General features: G+C 31.5%; 1 protein-coding gene across 1 annotated transcript; it reads right to left on the reverse strand.

The window, feature by feature from the left end:
- Positions 1-13741: 13741 nt before the first annotated feature.
- On the reverse strand, positions 13742-16365 carry LOC123700762 (3-hydroxyacyl-CoA dehydrogenase type-2-like). Its single transcript, XM_045648084.1, has 5 exons — positions 16241-16365; positions 15966-16130; positions 15522-15686; positions 14286-14523; positions 13742-13994 (listed from the first exon to the last, which is right to left on the reverse strand). The coding sequence occupies exons 1-5, from the start codon at positions 16247-16249 to the stop codon at positions 13801-13803; spliced, it is 771 nt and encodes a 256-aa protein (XP_045504040.1). The 5' UTR covers positions 16250-16365; the 3' UTR covers positions 13742-13800.
- Between the last annotated feature and the right edge of the window lie 432 nt (positions 16366-16797).

Consider the following 16797-nt stretch of genomic DNA (forward strand, 5'->3'; position numbering starts at 1 on the left):
CAGATGAAAAAAGTTTCACAGCAGATAGTAGACTTTTGTGTCAGATACGTTTTTTAAATATATTTTTATAGGTTCAACTCTACCGTCATTTTTTATTTATTAATCTAAAATCAGCCCTTTCCAACGATATTTATCTGTACACATCAAATAAATACCGACACAAAATGCCCATAAACTTTTATTAATCAGTAGAGTCGCATCTCTCAAAGCAAATAAATAAAAAAGTCTATTTCCTTTTCAAATGATTTGGGCATGTCATCGTTCAGGAATGCAAGTAGCTTCAAACTGAACATAAAGGTGCAAATTCCGATGTAGGTAGAAAATGCAAATTGCTATTTAAGTGACGAGAAAGAAAGAGTTTATTTATTTATTTAGTGTAGTATTAAGCTAATATAACACGCATTTTTAATTGATTTTAATGTATTTTTTGTTAAGTAATTTTATTGATAAAATTAATTAATGATTAATTTAATTACCAGTAATCATTGGTCTTCAAGTATCGTCTCTTTTTCCGTATTTGCATACAAACTACTTACGAAAATTTCATTACCCTAAATTAAGTTTATCACAAAAACTGTCCGTTAAGGAAATTTATACTTAATTAGAATGCGATCAATTTATTTCATCGATTACCCGTGTTATTTAAAAGTGGCTGAAACGCAATAAAATTTTAAGGTGCCTCGCCGAAAGCACATCCGGTAGAGCCTTCGCCATACACCAAGTTATAGGAATCCAATTAAGAATTTGTGTATAAAAACTCATGAAATCACAACACGATACATTGCTGCAAATGTATGTGTTGCGAAATTCGCTCGTTGTTGGGACTCTTGTATACGCAGCAACGTATTTGAAGTTGGATCAAGTTATACATTTATTCGCATACAATCTAAGGGTAAAGTGTCATTAACTCTACGACGATGTGAATGCGATACGATATCGTTTCGCGACAATATAAATCAATTTAGTGCAAACAAAAACAGACAGAATGTCTGTTTATAAAATCTGGAAATATGAAATAAAAGTAATAAATGTGAGCTTTAAAATACTTACAATACTATACAAACTTTACTTGCATTATTTTCCGGTTAATATACAACATCACAACAGTTTTTTCCAAAATTAGGAAAGTAGTTTCAACAAAGCGCTCCAAAATCTAAGTATTCGTGGTTCATTTACATTGATACATACAGACATACATACATTTTTTGCCTTACTTTGTGTGTCCCTGAACTATTACAAAAATTACAACATACTATTTTTAGCACAATGCCTTTCAGGCTTGACGATATTATATCGTTAAGTCAAAAGGGCTCACATTCAAGTCAACCTACGTGACGTCACGCGGTCCCAGAGCAGCCTGGACTCAATCATTAACCCAATTAAAACATTCTCCCGCCGATAATCTTATGTGTAGATAAATATAACTCATTTCCATTGCCCGTTATGGTGCGACAATAATGCGTTTGCTAATTAATAATTTTGTGGGTCTTTTGGAGTTGCTACTATAACGCTGCTATAATGCATAAAAGTTTTAATATTATTTAAATAAATTAATATATTATATAAATAAATCCATATAGAGTTTATTTAGTTATTATCTTAATAGTCACTAAATTGAGAAGAAGTTATAAGTTTAAATTCGATTTATATATTATGTCTTCATTTATTATGTTTTATTTTGTTTTTTTATTAATTTAAAGGAAGATTATTACGAATTTTCTAGAAAGGTTTGTTATCTATATAATACGATTAATAAAGAAAAAAAAGGAACTTGAACTAACTAACACTGCTAATGTAGAGTTTGCGTATCTTTTATCGTAAATTCCAGTATTAGGTTCTCTATATAAAAAAGGGAAAATATCTACAAACACTTGATCTTAAATTGAGATAACTTTATTAAATAACATTTCCATATTGTAAGTCATTAAGAATTTGTCCCCAGTGATATTAAACGCCCAGTTAAAGCGAGGCAATATTTAAATTCAATTAGATTACATTTTATATAATTACACCGCATTCGTTTTAATGTTTAATGCATGTTTTAAAGGAAACACTCTTGTATCAGCGTGTTTTCTTAACTATTTGACAAGTCTAATAGTTAACACCGCCCTCGTTAAATGATAACGTTATTGGATCATTATCTCGATAAAATACGTTACAGTTTTTATTTAAACTTTTACATTATATCTTGAAATAAGATTTAAGAAATGATGCTTTACATTTCTCATTAATTTGAGTAAAATATTTATATTTATTAACATAGACATTAGACATTCTCGTAACGCGTTGAAGTCTTTTACAACGCATTCTGAGATAATTTAACAACATTGACTGCTCTTTGGTACAATATTTAGCAGTAGATTTATAGTACATCTATTTATCTCATACTATTAAAAACTTACCTACTGGAAACTTCTTCTTTCCAATCTCTTTTAACCATGTATCAAATAGTACATAATAATATAAATACTTACATCGTATGCATTTTACTAAAGTAGAGGAAGTGAAACAAGAATTACATCACCAGATGGTAAGCGACAATCGATGTATATAAGTATCTACAAAGTAACAATAAATTGAGTATTATGTCCAATTATTATTTAAAATTTAAGAAGAATGAACCTAATTTAGGAAGCATCAAATATTATTATTTTCATCTGATCCTTATTTAGACATTTAAATTTTTTTTTATTTATGTAGACTTTTCCCTTTTTTATCTGGCTTCGTACGAAATACAAAGTAAAAGTAGTGTCAGATTCTAGCTTCGTTTATCGTTAAAATACAACATTTTATGACTATTTCTCTATTAAATTTAATTTTAAAGTTACTAAAAAACAAAAGAAAATTACCACGTAAATTACAATTTGGACGTGATGTCATATAAAATATCAGTGTCTATGTTCACTACCAGTAGGTTTAGAAAGAAAAAAGAAACATTAATTTATTAATTCATTCATGAATGTTTGAACTATTCAATAAAATGCACGCTCATTAAAACACGACAACATCGTCAAAAAGGCACATAACGTAAAACAATCAAATACCTCTTGTAACGAGTCACCTATTGTTTATTCATAATTAACACAGATCCTAAACAAACGTATGTTAAACCTAGAGACACCATTCTATGTTATAGAACGGGAATTTCCCATTCCTCGACACAAAATTGTCGATGCAGTATCAAAAAGGAGTATTTTTATAGAACCATATTTTTTTATTCATGATTATCCTGAAAGGCTAATATTTTTGTATATCTGTATGCTGTATTTAGTTATCGACATGCAAAAAGCATATCTTAGTAGTAACTAAAATTATAATGATAATTAAAAATACTAAGCTTTATAACATGTCAAGTTTCTTATATTTTACAAATCGCATTTAATATTAGACGATTGTTATGATTTTAAAATGTACAAATAAAAAATGTATAAACCTTGTTTAATTGAACTCGCTAATATCATAGGAACTACTTTAAATGACAAATTATTTTGTTTTATCAAAGAAGGCTATCCTATAAAATCATGGTTCTATAGTAACGTTCTATAGTAATGGAGCAGTAATGAAAAATGTTGCAATATCGGGAAAACCTTTTGAGAGCAGATGGAGGTACATGACTCAACTAGTTTCATATAAATTCCTCTAAAAATCCGGATATTACACACATATAATGTATTCCTTTCACATATTCTTTTTTGCTACACATCTATCAGGTGACAGTATTCGATGCGCTACCATAGCGAGCTAGTATTTTTTCCCGGCCTCCGCTGAGAATCTAAACCAGTTAACCACTAACGAGATGGTCAAAAGTTTTTCCAACTATATGGAAATTAACCTCGTTGCATGTTACATACAATGTAATGTTTACGACACAGGTTTTATTTTTACTACCAACTTGTTCCGTAACTGCCAAAAGGGTACTCGAAATTTACCGTTAAAATATTTTTTGAACTACACGCGCTTCTACGCACAACTTCGATACAACTATCAAGTTCAAAGTGTTGTTTATTTTTTCAATTCAAGTTCATCTAAGATTCATAAATTTCCCTACACAGTGCACTAATTAGGTGGTTAATGTATTTTGAAATAAGTTATTAAATTATATCATCCGTAATTCAAATTACGTTTTTATAATGAGCAAACTAAAAAGAAACATCAATAAAAGCAAATCAATCAAATTCATAACATTATTGCCACCCTAATCCAGTCGAGGGAACATAAACAAAGCTGAGACGTGAATAATGACCAGTTTTGAATATCGACTGTGAGATATAATGACTTGTCGAATTTAGCAGACTCCGGCTATGTAGGAGCTGTCCAAGCTCGACCACTTGAATTGCCAATCAATCTGATTCTTTATAGAATACGTTGAATATGGAACGTTTACTCCGTGGAGAAATAGGACCTCTATGGTCTGTGCGTTTTCGTTTTGCACTGGCTGCTTATAAAATTGCATTAAATTAGAAATCAATGGGAGCACATTGAATATTCTATTTTTGAAAAATAGCGGGTAATACGTTTTGTTTTTTTTTCAGATATCTATTGAGTCGTCTAGCTGATAAAGTACATTTGCTTCTAAAGTTATGCCAATTAAGAGTTTTGGTATCTCAACTTATGTTTTAACCCTTAGCTGGTATCGCTAAACTTGGCCAACTTAACTGGTATCGGGGGTAAAAAAAGACCCCATGAGAAAATTTAAAAAAAATTGTTATAAAAACAGGTTTTTTTACTTTTTAATACTCTTTTATTAATTAAGTAACTCTTAAAGTAAGCATTTAACGACACTATAGTGCTCTATAAAGTAATTAACCATACTAAATTTTCAAATCAAATTCTATATTATTTTTGGTTTAATTTTAGTGATGTTCACTTTGAGATCCATAAATTCTACAAAAACTAAAAATTAACGTAAAAAATATTCTAACTATAGTTTTCAATATATAGTCTAAATAATAAAAAAATAAACTTTTATCAAAAAACATAGAAAACAAAAAAAATGACAACTTATATGTACCAGTAACAAAATTCAAACATTTAGAACATATGATCGCTGTTCGCCAGAGGTATGACTAGCTGCTTCTTCTTCATCATCATCTCCTTCGCTGCTACTATCAGAACTTGAAGTTGAGGAGTCAGCTTCTAATGCACTATCTTCAGAACAAGTAGCTATCTCTGCTTCCTCACAATCACTTATTTGTTCATCATCACTCACAGAAGCAGCTGGTCTGTTGAAGGCTTCCGGTTCATTTTCTTCTTTTTCGTCATCTAATAATTCAGCTATTTGATCGTCAGTCAAAAAACTCTACATAATGATTGTTTATAACTCAAAAAATAAAGAAAATAATCTTAGAATAAATTCAGACAAACTTACACAAATGGTATCGGGGGTGATTTCTGACCCCAGCAGTGTACGTACCTCGGCCCCTTGTAACAGAAAAGTAACACTTGTATGTCGTCCGTCTCACGCCCGAGATGTTATGAGATTAGCTAGATGAACAAGAGTGTAAGTTATAACACTAAAAAGTTATGACCAAAATTTCGTTGCACTGGGGTGATTTTTGACCCCCGATACCAGCTAAGGGTTAATGATGATATTTAAAAACTTGTGTTTTTTGTGTGAAAGCATACAAAGACATAGTAATAATAATAATAATTTTCGTAGGTCGTGAAATTTTTCTTCGATATTTTTGCAGTATATGTAGATAGATAATATTGAAAATTTCTCCAATTTGTGGAATCAATTTCACCGCACAGAAAGACACCATAATAAACTAACGTAAAAGTCAATCTACAAAATAAGCCATTGTCATTAGTTATTAGTCATACAACCATTGTTCAAACGGCTGTTTCAAAACAACCAGACAGTCCTAACTCTTGCCATACGGGCAGTTTGTACATAACAATCAATTTTAATGAACATTTCCTGTCACTAATTTCAATGCACGTAACTTTTTTGTTTTTACAGCTTTACCCATATGTTTGAAGTTTGTTGATGATAGAGCGTATAGAGATTTGAAAATTACTGCTTGTGTCTGTGATTAGACTTGTGTCTTTAAGAAGATAGAAAAATTATATAGGAATGCATGTATGTTAACCAAATATCACGCCGAAACTACTGAACGTAGGTATTCATTTGAACCTTAGGTACATTTTGAAAAATTCGTTAGTCTTATTTCTAAAAAGCTTTTTAATTTAGCTTGATAAGAAAAACCGAAGCATTTTACTCACGTAGTTTCATATCCCGCCTCTTTAGTGAAAAATAGTAATTCATAACTTGTGACATTATGTACATATAATTTTTTAACTTGTCACTAAAGGGACATTATTCATAATTTTTTAAAGCGTGGCTTTAGCTTAGATCTGTTAGGTAATCCTGCCTTGTAACCAGTGACGGATTAACCCTTAATCAAATTAAGCAATTGCTTAGGGCATCACGTCTGAGGGGGCACCAGAAGAAGCACAAAAAAAAATCCGTCTTTAGGGCATCACGTCTCACTCTCACGTCACCAAAAACCACACCAAAAAAAATTCTAGGACTATTGCGATCAGCCAATCACAAACCACTTCTTCCCTGTGGGCCCCAAGCCTGGCGCCTCCGCAAATCTGTTTCAATCAAATGTTTTGTTTTTTGAGTAAAAATATACAAAGAAACAGCAGACAAATTCTCATTCTTGAATAAAATACCCGATGCCGATAAAATTATGTGTCCCGATCAAACTGCAGAATACGATTAGCACAGTAAAAATCTAGTAAACAATATCCAGAAGACCTTAACACCGATTTAATAACAGAAATTCAACAGTTTCATTCATATATCATAAGTAAAATAAGTTCCAGACCCAGTGATTCGGCTCACACAAGTTTACATCAAACTCACGCACAATTGTATAAAATAATACATGATGATAAGATTGAATCAGCTTACCCTAATGTGGAAACAGACCTGCGTAGTCCGGGCAATTTAAACATTCGATGTTACATAAAGTCCCAACAAGCTGAATGTCTGTGAAGTTGTTGAAAACATAATTATAAACAATGTCTAAAAGTTCCCCACCATTCCCCTGTAAAGAAAAAATTTTATTCAAGGTCAAAGGTCAAAAAATGAGTTTTTCGCGATTTTCAGCAAAACGGTAAGTTTTATCATAAAAGTACCTTAGACAAAAATTGTAGATCATAAAATTATCTATAAAAAATGTATTAATACTTTTTTTCTTACGAGCCACCGTTTCTGAGAAATAACGATTCAAAAAGTTATAAAAGTTGTTAAAAAACATCGTTAAAAAAACGCGCTAAGTACACTACCTCATAGGTGGCGTGGAAACGTGTGCATATTATGACGATAACAACTATTACCGTTACCGTTAACAACATTACCGTTTTGCTGAAAATCGCGAAAAACTCATTTTTTGACCTTTGACCTTGAATTATTTTTTTTCCTTACAGGGGAATGATGGGGAACTTTTAGACATTGTTTATAATTATTTTTTCAACAACTTCACAGAAATTCAGCTTGTTGGGACTTTATGTAACTTCACCCTCATTTTTTGGTTTAAATTGACTGGGCTATGCGTATATTTTTATCGCTTATGATTACAAATTGCTCAGCGGAACGTTCTTTTTCAAAATTAAAAATATTAAAAAATGAAAAAGGATAAAGATGATACAAGAAAGGCTCGATAATTTATAGATATTGTACATAGAGTCCGATATGTTAAAAACGTTAGACGTTAATATTATGCTATCTTGCGTGAATTCAATGCTCGGAAAAGCCGCAAGGCGCATTTCAATAAATAAATAAATTATGCTTTGGTTTTTATTATTGTCGCACCTACTCCACTTCTAAAGTTCGTTACATCTCATCATCTTATTTTACAAAAAAAAGTAATGTTTTTAGACGGTAAAGGTTTAAAGACCGATTCTAGTTGACATACGGATGGGGGGCCCACAGGCATGGATTGCTTAGGGCATCTAGTAGTCTTAATCCGTCACTGCTTGTAACCAACTTCATGGTATATCGCATTGTTAATGTTTTTACGACAAACAAGAGTTTAAATACCACAAAGTACAATAACTCTTACAATAAAACCACAGTCACTGATTCAAAGTTATAGGGCGCCATGGAATGACCCACTAAGCAGTTATTTACTCTGACACCCGTCAGATAGTTGCATTGTTTCTCTAAATTACTTATTCAATCGATGTATATCGCGATATAAATAAGGACCTAATCGTATGCGGCGATTACGTTTTGATTATATTGTTAAATTTTTGAGGAATAGAAAAATTTCGATCTAGAGGCAGGTTTTGAACCCGCGTCTTTTTGCCAAACCGGGGCAACGCCTAGCCTCGCGGCCACCCGCAATCCCTCTTGATCAGCATTTGAATGTTTTAAAATTTAAAACATCCCAAATATTTAAAAAATTACACGTGCTCATTTCTAGCAATTCATGGTGCCCTCAAATGATCTTCTGGCGTAAGCCAGATTTCTATAGATAATCAAGACAAAGACAAATGGCTCGAAAGTTTATAAAGGTCATTCTATTTTAACTTTTGTAATTATAATATTAAGTACGTAATAAGAAAAATATTAGAAATACTAATTATTATTAGACGCGGTGTGCGAAATATATTTCAGATTAAACGTTTAATAGATCAATTCAATTTACGTTTAGTGCCAATTAGTACTCAAATAACCTTTAAACTGCCATTTACTGTAAGTTCATAATTTATTTGTGTTTTACTAAACGCGTACAATAGCTAAGTATTTAGAATTGTTATTTCATCGTAAAATTACTGTTAAATATTAAAAGTTATAATTATTTGAAATTTGAAATGTAGAAATTAATAATAGCTGATAAAAATCGGTTTTTAATTAATGTTATCGTACATAGAACTTTAATAAAAGTAGAAAGAATCACGACTAAAAAGAAACTGAAAGCTGAATACAATAATAATTACTAATGTAACACAAAATGCTCACATACGTATACGTTACGTAAATACATTAACGCTGTTTAACTATAAAAGTTATAAATGATAAATGAAAAACATTAATTTAATTGGACACGATAAGGTCATTTGTGTATTGATTTTTATTTATCGAATTAATGCATTCAAAAGTTTTTCTTGCATAAATCTCTTACGAAACAGTCACTGTTAGGTTCTTCGTTGTATCAAAATATTATCCTCTAGTACAAGGTGATGGTGGTCAAATATTCTTACTTAGAAATATTTAAATTAACATGGCATTTTGTAAAACTGGTAATTTGGAGCAAAAAATTATGTCTAAAATATGTTCGTAACAAGCGGCCGATTCTTTTGAATCTTGTTCGTAATTGGCGCAACAATTAAGTTGGAAATTGTTAAATAAGTTGCTCCACTGTCGCTGTGTGTGGTTATATCATTTTAAAACTGTTATTATATAACAAGTGAAGTACTGTAATATTTAAGTGTTTGAAATAATAGTTGGATAAAAACTAATTATTTCTTCTACTTTTTATTGATAATAATTAGATGATAGAGTCGAATCTCTATCGCAAAATTTTCTATTATACTCTTTTACAATCCATGTTATCAACAGAAAGTGTTAGTGTGAAAAACTTCTAGAAAACATATTCACTATTTATGGTCACTTATTTTCACCTCCAAAAGCAAACATTCAAAAGCGAGATAAAACCGTATCGGTGTCTGAACTAACATTAAAACTAACCGTGCAACAAGCGACATTAAAATGTATAACAATAAAAAGCAAAACGCTTGCGCTAAAACCTGATCCAGATCTTTAGGAAGAATCTCTAAACAGTTATTTTTATCATAAGTTACCCTACAACAGGCAATTACGATATGATTCGTGCACGGAATGCACTCTGCCATATTTCACTTTTGTCATCTTCAGAGATAAACATCTTCGAACGAATGAGGCTAAATCTATAAAGCTTACATTATTTATAGATATTTGTGCATGACGGAATCCATAAGAGGCCTTCGTAAATGTTTAGGAATTTCTACCATTTGGTAAATGTTTAGGTATACCGTATATAGTTATATTTACCTAAAGTACTATTACATACTTATATAATAGTACTATTACCTGTGGTTTATACACACGTTTAAAGTCAGGACACAATATTACAATGCGTGCTAATCTATACATATAATAAATCTGTAGAAGGGTCAATTCTGTACATTGAAAATATTGAAAAAATAAATACCAGGGGGTGTTACTGGATCGATACCAAACCCAAATATGTGATTAAAAAATTTTTTGTCCGTCTGTCTGTCTGTCTGTCTGTCTGTCTGTCTGTATGTGAAGGCATCACGTGAAAACTAACGGTTCGATTTCGATGAAACTTGGTATAATTATACCTTATTATCCTGGGCGTAAAATAGGATACTTTTTATCCTGGAAAAATACGTAGAAAAAAATTAATCTTAACTTTTCAGTTTTATAGACGTTGTTCTGTAGAACCGCGAACACACGTTGCGTATTATTATAGGCCTAGCCGTATTTGGGTCCAATAGATATTTATAAGATGTTTAATTATTGTCAGAGTTACTCAAAATGGAGAAATAAACCATCCACGCGAAGATCGACATCCGCGCGGACGGAGTCGCGGGCGGAAGCTAGTGAAATCATAATTGTGATTTATCGATCAAGTCCATAATGTAATACGAAATATTTTAATTCAAATCTCTGCGTCATACTTTTAAATGACTTTCAAGTCGAGTTTTGCATTTGATACAATCTTTTACACTATTATATTTAAATACAAAATCTAGAACTGTATCACGAGGGCTTTGTGATTGATGGCCAAGGAGCCATTAAAAGAGATTTCGCTATTGTATTTCCATCTTTATTCCCGGGGAATTGAGTTAAAATCCCTTTGCGCTTATAAATTATCCACACTCCATGAGGTTGTATGACATTCTAAAGTTTTAGGTTGATTCAAATGAAGATAAAAATTCCTTTTACATTGAATAAACTGTTGGCTTATAAATAATTGTTTTACCTTTATATTTTAACGTTCCTACACAAAACTAGAGCAACCTTATAAATTCAATGCTGCTAAATATAGCGGAAGCTATCTCTTGCAATTTTACAAAATTAAATAAATAATAAATATATTATAATAAATGGAATATGAATATATATAATAACGGAAAAAATGGAATATAGAGTCATTTGAAAATTTTCCGAAATATTCATTTACGACACCCAAATGAATGCCTGTATAATATAGACAACAAAATCATATTTTAATTCACTTACAAACACAACAATAATAAAATAATATAGTTTAACTAGCTTTCCGCCCGCGGCTTCGCCCGCTTTGTGCTTTAAACTATCCTATCTCTCAAGTTGGATCGAACTGCACATGGTGTGCGAATTTTATTATAATCGGTTAAGTGGTTTAGGAGTCCATTGAGGACAAACATTGTGACACGAGATTTATATATATTAAGATGTGCTACGATTACAGTCTACAAGGAATTTTAGATCGTACTTCTATAGATTGGCGGTCTTAAACGTATATCAATGTTTTTATAGCTTTATCTGTCAAACTGACGGTGGCTGAATACGGCCACAGCGGGACATCGAACAATATTTATTTTAAAAACGCCTGCCTTGGGTGTCTTTAAAATCAATGTGATACACCCTTATTCATTTTGTTTTATGGCAATCGTAAATATGTGCGTGGATTAAAGTAGGTACATATTGTTATTGTTGTTTTTATTTAAGTTCAATGTAATTTCCATATTCTAATGCGGTCGTTTGTCCAGTTTTATGTTTCTTCTTATTTTATGTTTCAAATTTCATTTTTATTCAGGCTTTCATTCTGATTCTTGGCACTTGACTATTTACCAAGTTAACTACATCTAACTTTAAATAGCAACACCTTAGAAATGTATCTATACTCTACTAATTTATAAAGTGAAGAGATTGTTTTTTTGCTTGATCGCGCTAACCTTGCGAATCATAGGGTCCGATATGAATGATTATTTAGTTCTAGATAGCCCATTTATCGAGCAAGGCTAACATCACGCTAAGACCAAAAGGAGCGGAGCAAAGTAAAACCGCGGGGTACAGCAGCTAGGATCGAATAAAAAAACAATCTTGCACTCGATCACGAGTGTAATGCAACAATTGACGTTAGTTACTTTAAACTGCAAACCTTCTTGTTTTTCAGTTAATTCGTGTTCATAAATACTTTTGCTTTTGGATGACTACATTTTTTCTATAGTACTTAGGTTAATCGTTCGTAGGTTTTTTTTTTTCTAAACCGGGCGAAGTCGGGACAAGCGGCAAATAAAATATTTTAGAACCTAGGACCTTTCTCTAAACATATTACATATTGTCAAACATGGGTCATGTCTAAACCAACGGGACAGTCACTTCAAGACCTAAATAATATTCAGTATTCTCAACCATAGTTTAAATTTGCGATGGAAGTAAACGCAAAGCAATCACGAAAACATAACAGAAATAACAAAATATTCACATAAAATGTTGTTCCTAGCAATAAAAATAACAATCTACGATGTGTAGTGAATTTTGTCGCGTCAAGTATTTTGCCATAACTGTTTCTAAATTGGAATAGTAATATGAAATGTTTTGTCTGAAAATATTGCCTAGAATCTCAGTCTATGTTCATACGTGCGTTATTCATTTTACTCTATGAATAAGTATAAAGTAACACAAGTTAAATGATGCTACCTCTGAGAACCTTTTACTGAGTAGGTATTGGCCCAGAATATTGGGGTCAAATTGGATTACAGTCTATTGACTATATTACTTGCTCTGTGCTATTGACTTCCTGTATGAATAAAAAATCTAAAATAAGTACGATAGCTAGGTATTTCAAAAAGCCAAAAGTTTAGAAAACATGTTATAGTTGCCAGATCCAAAAACCTTTGCTAGTAGCAGTTACGTCTACTAAATTTAAATAACTCCTTATCGTTATCAAATTAACTGCGACTAATGCTCAAAGTTCGAACTAAAAGGGCATAGCCATATAGCCATGTCATGATGCAAAAATGCAATGCTTCCTATCCCATTACTCCCAAAGTCAGAACTAACGACCCGCAAATGTATCATCTTTTAGTAACTACGAGTTTATACATCTACAGAAATTCGCGGAATAAGTCTACAAACTACCCGTGACTCTGTCGTTATATGAGCCACTACCAAATTATTAATATCACATTTGTTGCTTGAGGCGCTAATCTCATTCATACTGGACTGGATTTCAAAAATACTTATTCTTTGTACCTAATCATTAAGTGCACTAAGCACAAATATAATACTGGATAATTATTGTGTAGACAGATCATAATATTATTGTATCCAAATTCCAAAGAGCAATAAACCTATGCTCTTTGTCTTTTGTCTTTGTTTGTATCAGTACACCACGCGCGAAGTCGGAATATATATAATAGGAAAAATATTTTAGATTTAAAATTCAATACGTTTTCCTCCATTTTACACATGTCAGATTCTTTAGTTTTGAACTACAAGTAGGGTACTTGTTTCATTTTTAGGGTGCATTTTTGGAATATGGTTTTATATAACCAATCATATCGCTTCATTTAGTTTGAACTTTGCAGCGTTTAGTGTTTCAAGCGACACTATTGGTTGTTTAGAAATACATTCCTCGCTACACATCCTGGCACATTATTGATAGAAAAGCAACCTTAATCCTTTACAACAGACCCCAACTAATGTTCGTAGTAAAAAAACAAAATTTCTATGATAAACATTTATTAACAGTCTTATTATCTACACTAATTCATTGAACTTATAACCTATAGCGGGAACCATCTCTGAGCACCATCTAATCTTATAACTTCACCGTTTAACATTGGATTCTCTATTATGCTTGTTACTAAATGCGCAAATTCCTCTGGCTTGCCTAACCTCGAAGGGAACGGTGTCATTCTCTTGATGAACTCTATCATCTTCTCTGGCAAATATGATACTAATGGTGTTTCAAATATACCTGAAAAACATGGAATTTTTATATTAAAAATGTATAAAACATAACACCTTAATTTTTTATTTAGCCCTACACATTTTTATGCTGTTTTCAAATATGTATACATAGACTTATGAGATCAAATAAATAAGCAGGCATTATGCCCTTTTGAGGCTTTTTCATGTTTTCTATCAAAATAAATTGTTGCATTGGTCGAGTTGTTCTCCAGTTCAAAAAATGTTTAAAAAATGTTATTTCATTTTCACACGTCTAAATCAATCCCTATATAATTAACAATATACAGATTACACTTACCAGGCGCTATAGTAACATTCCTTATCCCCTGCGATGCCAGATCCCTTGCTATCGGCAGCGTCATTCCAATGATCGCAGCCGTGGACGCAGCATATGCCGCTTGTCCAATATCACCCTCCATTGCTATAGTGGCTGCTGTGTTAACGATCACACCCCTTTGACCATCGGCTGAGGGTTTGTTCTTACCCATTAGGGCGACGGACAGACGAATTGTGTTGAATGTGCCTATTGTATTTACCTGGAAGAGTATTTTAGAGATATTGTTTTAGTTACGTTTCTTAGCATAATTAAGAATTTCGGATCATTCAACGATTTACAAAACACATTGTCTTACAATAATTATAATACAAAGTATAAAACAAAGTCGTTTCTCTGTCCCTATGTCCCTTTGTATGCTTAAATCTTTAAAACTAAGCAACGGATTTTGATGCTTTTTTTTTTAATAGATAGAGTGATTCAAGAGGAAGGTTTTATTATGTAATTTATTAGGTTTTAGACAAAGCGGGCGAAGCCGTGGGCGGTAAGCTAGTTAACTATATTGAATATAAATATTTTAAGAAAAATAAAAACCTATTTTTATATTTGTATTAACAGTAGTAACATTAAATTTCAAATATATCTTCTAGATTACTGTGACAAAACCTCTTAATCAAACTCAAACTGAAACATTTATTTATTCAATAAGACTTCTTCTAGAAGCACTTTTGAAACGTCATTACATATTTTTAACATTTACCACCGATTCGGAAAACAGTATCTACGGAGAAGAACCGACAAGAAACTCCATAGTTGCTCTTTTAAATCATGTCAGTTTTACAATTTAATTTTACAAAATATTATAGTCACATATTATAATAATCAAAGCGGGCTAGTAAAAGCATGCAGCACACAAGAAGGTGCGACAAGCGAAATAATTTGTATGATCATAAATGATGCAATACAAAGTTCCCAACAACAGAGAGCTTTCAATCATCCATACTAATATAATATTATAAATGCGAAAGTAACTCTGTCTGTCTGTCTGTTACTCAATCACGCCTAAACTACTGAACCAATTTGCATGAAATTTGGTATGGAGATATTTTGAAACCCGAGAAAGGACATAGGCTACCTTTTATTGCGAAATCCACGGGCGAAGCCGGGGAGGACCACTAGTATCTTATATAATCAAAGTATAACTTTGATAATCAAAGTATAACTTGAAATTAGTTAACATAATTTAGATAAACAACTTACATTAACACATTTTGCAAAATGCTCTAAATCTGATGGTCTATCTTTATAGAAATTATACACTTGATGGCTGTGTGAAAATCCAGCACAGTTAATTAAATTGTCAAGTCTTCCAAACTTAGACTTTACAATGTCTAATGCCTTTTTTACGTCTTCTTCCGAAGTTACCTTAAAAGAATAAAATATTTTATTAAAAAGCTCTACAGTTCAATATAATGTAATCTCTAAAATAAGAAGTATTAATATGCATATGAAAATCACAATTATATAAGGAATTTACATTCATATAAATATTCATATAAATATGAAATAACAATTTCATCGAATTTTTTTTCGGTTTCACAACTTCCTATATAGTTAAAGGAGATTATGTAAATTCCCTATCTCAATTAAATAAGGCTATTAATAATCATATAAAGGTAAGAGGTGGAGGTAAAGAATACTTACGCAGCCTTTAGAGGCTATAACGTTTTCACCAAGAGATTTTGCTACTTCTTCAGCTCTTGTTCCCTGGATATCCAATATAACTACTTTTCCACCATGTTTAACAAATGTCTCTACTGTAGCTTTACCAAGACCTGACGCTCCTCCAGTAACCAAGCTCACCATACCCTTGAAACACATAATATAATAATTATTGTAAATTTCTTACACAATATAGGTTATGGATTTGTTTACATTTTTAAACTGTACTTTTAACATAAATTGTCATTGTAAAATACCTTTAACATTGTTATAATGAAAGATTAAAGCTACTTTATTATGTCCTTTTTAATATTTTGTTACCAATAGTCAATATCAGTTTAATATCAATTGTTTTTAATTTCCAGCAGATTCCAGCGTAGATCGTAGATTTTCTAGGTTATCACAAAAGTCAAAACTTCAACAGCGGCTCTGAGCGACTCAGAGCGACTGCAGCGACTTGAAATTGACAGGAGTAAAAGGTCAAACTCATTTGTCATGTTTATGAATGTAATAAAATGTGAATAAAATCAATAATAATTATTTGTCTTTCCAATTAAAATAAATATTTTTTCCCAATAAGATTTTTCAGTTAAACTGAATGTTAAATTTGTTCGCCGAAATTATATTAATTAAATTTATATTGTTGTAGTTTTTATATATTGTAACACTAATTGATTTTCCAGGTAGCTCTTATATTACTTGCTCTGTGGTAGCTTGGAAAAATAGGAAAATGGAGAAATTTGTTTTGGTTTACCATTCTTGATCTTGAAGCAACAAATTATGAATTAAACTCGACAATATTAGTTTGAAAAAG

This window comes from Colias croceus, chromosome 20, assembly GCF_905220415.1.
Source record: "Colias croceus chromosome 20, ilColCroc2.1".
In the NCBI taxonomy this organism is placed as follows: Eukaryota; Metazoa; Arthropoda; class Insecta; order Lepidoptera; family Pieridae; genus Colias; species Colias croceus.